This window comes from Triticum urartu, chromosome 2A (genome assembly GCF_056163025.1).
Source record: "Triticum urartu cultivar PI428250 chromosome 2A, HENAU_Tu73, whole genome shotgun sequence".
NCBI lineage: Eukaryota > Viridiplantae > Streptophyta > Magnoliopsida > Poales > Poaceae > Triticum > Triticum urartu.
The window spans coordinates 654,215,758-654,223,952 of record NC_141874.1 but is presented as its reverse complement, the minus strand read 5'-3'; the positions used below and the strand labels follow the sequence as shown (position 1 = coordinate 654,223,952).

At 54.9% G+C, this 8,195-nt stretch overlaps 1 protein-coding gene across 1 annotated transcript; it reads right to left on the bottom strand.

The window, feature by feature from the left end:
• Positions 1-586: 586 nt before the first annotated feature.
• LOC147986447 (L-type lectin-domain containing receptor kinase VIII.1-like) lies at positions 587-2,272 on the bottom strand. Its single transcript, XM_087540050.1, has 2 exons — positions 1,483-2,272; positions 587-1,287 (listed from the first exon to the last, which is right to left on the bottom strand). Exons 1-2 carry the CDS (start codon positions 2,270-2,272, stop codon positions 587-589), a joined length of 1,491 nt encoding a protein of 496 aa, XP_087396176.1.
• Between the last annotated feature and the right edge of the window lie 5,923 nt (positions 2,273-8,195).

The following is an 8,195-nucleotide window of genomic DNA, read 5'->3' as shown; positions in this document are numbered from 1 at the left end:
AGATCGCCTCTCCCTAGTCGTCTGGTGGTGGCGGCGCTAGGGTGGGAACGCCTCCGACGGGTAACTGCCAGTAGCACTGTCCACTATGACTGTTTGATATTTACTACTAGGTTCGCAGTACTAGCATGCATATGTATAAAAGATATGCCAGTATGTATATGCATAAATTTCTACTGTAGTAAAGTAGTACGTATATTTGCAAATGGACTGCATTATTTCACTTTTTTTCTTCAAACAGGGAATAAATGGTCGGTCAAATTTGTCATAATTTTTCTTGCAAAATGGTTGTTCAATGCCTACCAATGTACATATCATTGCTTTATGATCAATTAGCATATAAACATATTCACTCAGACTCAGGCACCATGGGCATTACATAATTGACAGCCAAATCTAGTACCATAGTTTGTTTAAGTCAAACAGCTTCCAGCTTTTCGACACCTGAAAGTTCACAATAGATTTCTCACAGCTCACAGCAGCTTTTTCAAAATCTACAGCTCAACCAAACAACATCCTTAGAACCAACGTAAAACTACCATTACGGGCCTAAGGCTGTGTTTGGAATGGAGGGAGTATGAATGATGTCTCAGGTGGGTTTGGATGGAGGAACCTCTGGCAGTGGAGCTTGGTCCGATAAGATCCTGCGGACCTCATAGATAGTCAGCCGCGCCGCTGGGTCCGGGTATGTGCACGAGAGGGCGATGAGTAGAAGCTTGGTCGCCTGAGCAGAGTTGAAGTCGTCGCCCCGCGCTGCTGGGTCGACCGCCTCGAGCAGGCGACTTTCCCCTTGAAGCGTCCAAACCCAGTCCACCAGTTCAGCCGGCGATCCCCGGCCGTGAAGATTTATTTCTTCGTTGACTGTAGCGATTTTGCACTGTTGAACCCAGTTGAACACTGTAGCGATGAAGCAGGCCCAGGGCGCGGTGTTAGCCTGGCTCCGCCCCTGGGGCCCACATACGACCTGCAATATCAGCACACCGAATTCCAGCATGTCCACCTCCAGCGAACCGCGGGGCGTGTTGCTCTGGTCGGGCTGGTAGCCGAAGTGCCCGTGGAGCCGGGCGCCGAAGTCTTGCTCGAGCATGACGTTGGACGCCTTGATCGACCCGTGGGGAACGTTGGTGACGTGCAGGTGGTAGAGCGCCCGGGCGACGTCGTTGACGATGCTGTAGCGAAGCCGCCAGATCAAGCCTGTCCCGCGGGGCTCGCGGAAGAGGCGTTTGTCCAAGCTGTGGTTGGGCATGTAGCTGTACACCAGGTGAAAGCGGCCATTTCCGAAGCTGTACCCTGCAGAGCATCAACCGTCGTCAATATTCATATGGTTTAACCGTGACTCTATCGTTCGGTACATAATTTGTTTGCATAAAAGATAAAACTATTAGATTATTCTTAATCAAGTGCGGACATATAATTGTGATTCTGTATATACTCCTATATGAAATATAGGTAGATGAAATGTAGCTAGGTCACATATACACGTACCTAGCAGACTGACGACGTTCTTGTGTTGTAGGGTGGTCATGCGGCTGAGATCGTCGAGCATACACTCCCTCCGCTCCGGGCTGATGATCTGGTGGAACGTTTTGATGACCACAATGGCGGGCAAGCCGTCGTCGGCCACAAATTTGGTACCTTTGTACACCACCCACTGGCGACCTGGCTTGCGCATCCGAGATTTCATGTGGAAGTTGTTGGTTGCTACTTGAAGCCGTTCGTAGTCAAGCTCCTTAGGTCCCACCCAGGACGCCCATGAGCAGGGCGAGAAGGGATCCATGATCACGGCATCCTTCTCCGGCCGCCGCACGGGCGGCCAGCCGTGTTGGGTCGCTGCAGGAGCGCGCTCGTCGGCAGGCACGGGCAAGGCGAGGAGCATCCAAAGCAGCTTCTCTGGCGACGGCGGTAGGGGCCCGGAATCGGGAGAGACGAAGGAGCGCCTGGCATCGGGGGTCGTCTGCGCACTGCGCACCATGCTTGCGTTGATTGACATGTAGTGGTCGGACTTGGGTGGCCCGGCGGTTGCCCGTGACCATTCCCGGCTGCCTTCCACGGCCGCCACGGCGCCGCCTTTTCCTCTACGGCATACGCAGAAGAGCAGGACTACCAGTAGGGAAACGATGAGGGAGACGACGAGCCCCTCGATGAAGTGCCAGTCCCATGTCGGAAGGTGGCCTTCTCCTGGTACTTCCCGGGCAGCACAACGCCCGCATGAAAGTACCAGCAGTGAGAAGGCGACTATGGCCGGCACATGCAACTGCAAACCGCTCGTTGTCATGGCGCAACGGAGGTTGCTGAAGGAAGGGAGATGCGGGAGATGGTGAACTGCCCCCACGAATCTGCTTCATGCATTCGTTTTGCTCATAAAAATTGCACTGCGTAGAGGTGGTTTTATAAGGGCGTGTTTGGCACTTTGGCTTTGGCGTCGGCGGAGTAGAATTCTACTTACATGACAGTAAAGCAAGTAAGCTCAGCCTAGCTGTCGGACGGATCCATGCGCAACGCGTATATCACGCTTAGCTGATAATGTTTCTCTCAACAAGAGTTTGAACAAGAACATAGGAGAGACAAAAGAATTTCTTGGATACAGCGGCCTCACCTTCCCATATCACTTTCATAAGATTCAGGCCGGCTAATGCCCGCCGTAAAAAAAAAGACCCATTGCTAGAAGCTCCCACATCAGGTGAGGTATGGGGAAGGATTCCAATTTGATCTTATCCCGTGGCTCGGACCCAGTCGTGTAAATGCCGCTACCACTACGAAGGTTTAATTGCATGCTGTAAAAAGCTAGGGACTCATCATAAAATTTCTCTTTTTATCACTTTTTTCATAGTATTTGTAAGTTATAGGCACCCGGCAATACACATTAGATTGAACAGCATCTTTTAAAATGATTTGCGATTTTGATATTGGGTTGTGGGAATCACTTTTTTAGTGCACACAAATTTGGTCCGTATACCGAATTGCGCACATGGCCCTCATTGTTACAAAGAATGACTTAACTAAGGAGAATGGAATCCCCAGCAACATTTCTTACCAATATAATGGTGCAGCATGAGTTGAATAAGCTGGTAATAATACAGGCTACCTTCTCCTAGAAAAAGCACCACTACCACTATATGTAGTGCAACACGAAATATGATTATGCATTTACAAAAAAAAACGTGAAATAGGAATATGTATGTACAAAGATCAATAAACCTCACCTCTCATATCACAACAATTGTAGCTCTCTGTACGGTTAGCACAGGCGAGAAGGTCGTTGGTAGCTTGTTGGGATAAATCAAGGAACATTACATCAAAGGGAACTAAGGAATATATGAATGTAACTTAGAAATATAATATCAAATATAATATAGTGAAGTTAAGAATTGTCCTAAACTTGTATATCAAATGTATATATGACAGACCATAATTCGTATATCAGAAAATTGGGAAACTCCTTTCGCTATATATATTATTCCAGTTTTCTATACGTATATTGGAAAACTCAAAAATGAAGTGGTGCCGCAGATTTTAGGTGGCAACAGATAGAAAATAATACGGCAGCAGGAAGAAAACTAGGGCATGACTTTGTTGTATTGTATGGTGGCAGAACCATAAACCGGTAGCAGATCATTAAAATACAGCGGCTGGAGCACAAATGCAATTTTGTCTCTTTCTGGCAGTGGATGCGCCAATTGTTTATTTGCTTATTTTGGCACAGAGAACAACGGAAATTGTTTACAACAACAATGCAACTGCAACATATCGATAGGAAATAAAAGTAAAATGTAAGCTTACTTCTCTTAATTGTTGTCAAGATCTAACTCTCTCCTAATTTTAACATTGAACGGGAAGCATCCTCGTCCCAACATTTTCTTGTATATGTATCGTGTAAAGGGCGACAACAACACAAGACAACACAAGAGTGGTTTTTTAGAAGCAAAAACACCAAGCGTGGGGTCCGGCCGCCAGCAACAGACAAAAACATATTCTCGTCATCGAAGGCGGGGGATGCGGCCGCCTGACGAGACGCCGTCGCCCATCGAGGCCGGCGCCGTTGCAGCCAGCGGCTCATCACGACGGGGGATGCGGCCGCCTGACGAGACGCCGTCGCCCATCGAGGCCGGCGCCGTTGCAGCCAGCGGCTCATCGCGGAGATCTAACGCGGCGGATCCCTATCTCCTGACGTCGTCGGTTCACTCTCCTTCCTCTAGTGCGGCGGCGCCGCCGGGTGAAGGGGTTGTTCGAGTGGCGGCGGCAGGGACGGATCTTGGCGACAAGACGGATGGTGAGATCACAGGAGAGCTGTCGAGGTGGCGGCAGTGGCAGGTCCATTTCGCTGACGAGACGGATCCCGACACTTGGATCGTGGGGCGTCTTCGTTTCACTCCATCGTCGCGATGGATGGCTCTGCTGGATATGGAAAACGATGTGTTGGCTGGCGATTACCTACCGGACGACGATCAGATCAAGGTAGGGCTTCGTTTGTCCTTGGATAACTATGCTGTTGTAGCTGGGCATTGTGTGCAGGTTGATCAGGTCCCGGCGGCGGACATGGTTGATTTGACGAACACAACAAGAATGGATCGAGAGATGGCGCCGGGCTCTTCGAAGCCGGCCAGTGCGCGTGCCCCCGGTGATCGCCGGAGGGTGGGCGGGCGCTTCTGGGTGCTTGCGGACGACGACAGCGGGGACGATGATGAAGACGGCGGGCGCTCCGGTGGCTCGACCGCCTACTCGCCGACTCCATCAGATGTGATCGGTGAAGCGTTTGGTTCCGGCTACGAAGAGGATGAGGTGGCCGAGATTGTGGAGGCGGTCGTCCCTCCCGAGGATCCGGCGAGGAACGGCTTGCGTCCCGGAGAGAAGATGGAGCTGCTCCGGCGTGTCGTGCATCGGAGGACCGCGGCGACTGCCCATCGGCCATGGAAGGGCCCTCTCCCCAAGGTGAGCCTCCCTAAGCTTACTGTGCTCGATTTGGTTAGACCGGAGGCGTGGACGGTTGTTGTTAGAAGGAAGAAGGGATGCCGTACGGCGGCCGGCCGGCAGCAGGCGGCGCCAGCGGCATCGCTCGGGATCGCGGCCGCCAGGGCGGCGCGTTTGAATGCCCTGATTGGCGCGGATGGGCCACCGGTGGCTATTGGGCCATCTTCGGCTGGGTATGAGGCCCAGTGCGAAGAGGCTACAATTGGGCCGGATGCGGTTGGGCCGGGAACAGAGAGTCGGAAGGACATCGACTATGTGCGAGGCGCATGCAGCGATCAATCTTCCTCTCTTTCCATCGCGCGCCGTAGGGTTTCCGTTCGTACGCGTTCTCTTCGCCGTGCTGATCGTGGCGGCCGCGCTCGTCGCGTCCCTCCGCTAGAGCCCATGGCGGGACGTGGTGTGGCGGGGAAGAGCCCGGCAGAACCTCCTGGGACCGGCCGCGGCGGGGTCGCGCCACCGGCAGGGTCTGGTGCTGGCCGTGGAGCCGTGGTGCCGCAGCCGACCGCTCCTGCCGGCCGTGGTGCCCTGATCCCTGGGGCCAGCCGTTGTGCGGTGCCCAAGGTGGTGCCAGCGGCGGGTCGAGGACTGGCGCTGGCCGACGCAAACAATCCGGCCTTGGGCCGGGGTGCTGGAGCGGTCGCCCCGCGCCCGCCGGCTGCGGTCGTTGCTGCTGCCTCGGGTCGGGGAGGTGGCCTTGGTCCCCGGCCGCCGCTCCAGGGCCCGGGGAATGTGGGAAGGGGAGTTTCGCACGGCCCGCGACCTGCGTTGGCGACCGGGATGTCGCCGGCTGTCGGCCATGGTGGACCTCGGCCTCCCGCACCGGCCTTTGCTGCTGTGGGGAGCGGCGCCCCTCGTGGTGGACCTCGGCCTCCCGCGCCGGCCAATGCTGCTGTGGGGAGCAGCGCCCCTCCTCCGAGGCCTCCGGTACCTATGACTGTGGTGCGGGGTGCTGCTCCGCCGCTGACTCGGGCCGCGCCACCACCGCACTATGTCGCGAGGCCAATGCAACAGCGTTCGGACCCAACGCAGACGCGGTTGAACGCGGGTGCTGGAAAGTCTGATGAGCCGCCCAGAGGACAGTGGGGGGACGATGGATATGATACTTGCGAGGATGGCCAGCACTGTGGAGCGTCGTCTACAGGAGGTGGATGTGGTTATGCTTGGCAGAGTGATGGTTCTGCTGACAGACCATTCCTTGGACCGTCGGGTGGATACCGTGGGCATCATGGTGGCCGTGGCGGTGGTCGTGGTCGGCACCGCAGATAGCATCCGCCACCAGTTGTGCTAGATCACCAGGCCTCTGATATGGCGGTCGATCCCGTGCAGTCGACCGAATTGCCTGGCCAGGCAATGGAGGTAGTGACGGCTTTGGCCAATGTGGAGGTTCCTGCGATTGGTGTTACGGCTGAGGCAGGTGACAGGTCTGAGTCTGAGAGGGCGTCCAAGTGGGCGCGTAAGGAGGAGAAGATGCTATGCTATCGATGTGGTGAGAAGGGTCACTTCATTGCTGAGTGCATGGCGGAACTTTGTGATTCGTGTGGTAAGAAAGCTCATGCTATGGGGGATTGCCCGCTTCTGCGTGATCAGGCTCCAGCTCTCACGATCTATGGAGTATATTGTGCTGAGCTCACGTTCTTTGAGTCCCCGGCGGTGAGAGAGATTCAGGTTGAGACACAGAGCTTGACTACTGGAATTGTGAAAGCTACCCAGGGAGTGGTGTCTGAGGCTCAAATTGTGCAGAGACTTCAGGAGCTGGCCCCATGTGATTTTCAGTGGGAGCTTGTCCAGATTGAGGACAATATGTTTAGGGTGGACTTCCCAACGATGGACGATTTGCAGAGGCTGCTGAGTTTTGGGTTGTGCAAGGTCCCTGATACTAAATGCATTCTGGAATTTCATGAGTGGAAGAAGGTGGAGCCTAAGGGAAAGCCGCTCACTCAGGTATGGCTGCGGTTTTCAGGGGCGCCCTCTGAGTCTTTGTCAGATGCTAGAGTTGTGGCTAGTCTAGGTATTATGGTTGGAAAGACTGAGAAAGTGGATATGGCATTCACCCGCACCCATGGGGTGGCCCGACTCTTAGTGAGTGTTCTGGACATCGAGTTCGTCCCGGATGTGGTCAACTGGACGTATAGGGGAGAGGTGTTTCCGCATGAGATTGAGTTTGAGGATACTGAGTTGTTTGCCGACGCGGTTAATGGGACTGATGTGGATATGCACGAGGGTGATGGCGACGCAGGTGCTAGTGGGGACCCGACTGATGAGACTAGACGTGAGAGGACCAATGGGTCGGGTTCGGTTCCTCAGTTGCCTGGAGATGGACCCGGGGTAGAGCCAGCCCCAGCTCCGTCGGTGCCGATGAGTACGTTGCGGTTTGGGTCCTTTGAGCCAGTGTCTGCCCCGCCCAGACTTTGGAGCGACCGGATGGAATCTGATGATGGCTCTGAGTGTATGCTACCGGTGTTGGAGCTTGATACTGTGGGTGGTCCTGTGGTGGGAGGCTTGTTGAGGACGCATTCGACGACGACCTTGGGGGGTGGGGAGATGGAGCCTCAGGTGGTTTCGCTCCCCCATACCACTCCAGTGGTCTCGGGCCGGGAGACGACGTCTACTTCGGAGGTTTTGCTTGGGAGGGGGAGTCCGGGGCAGGTGACCCCGGCCTCCTCTCCTCTTATCCAGGCGCCGGAGACACCGGTGACGCCGACGATGGCCGGCCGTGGGGGAGGCCATCTGGGTCAGGTGGACCCGGCTCCTTCTCCTCCGGTGGTGGCTACAATGGTCGCTTCTCCAACGGTGCTGGGGGGGGGGGTCTGGGGCAGGTGGTCTTGACCATTCCTCCTCTTTCGCCAGTTAGGACATCGACGCCCTCAGGCCACATGGTTGGGGCGAGGGGGTGTGTGCGCCGGCGGCGCCCGTGCATTCCTCCCCCGGCTTTCCGTCTGGGGGGCATGTGAGCCCTCCGTCGCCTCCTCCGGTACGCTTGACTGATTCTTCAACGCGAGGTTTTACACGGGAGGAGGTTATTACCTTTGGTGGGTTCCCCGATCCGATCTCTACGGGGCGACGGATGAGTTCTCGTCTCCAGGACCACCCGGAGGTTGATGACATGCAGCAGAGGTGCGCTATGAGGGCGGCCAAGCTTCGTGATGCTGAGATCTCTACTGGTATGTCCGTCCACATATCTAATTCTTTATTGCATTTTTCTAATGAGGAAATTATAAATAATGCAAACC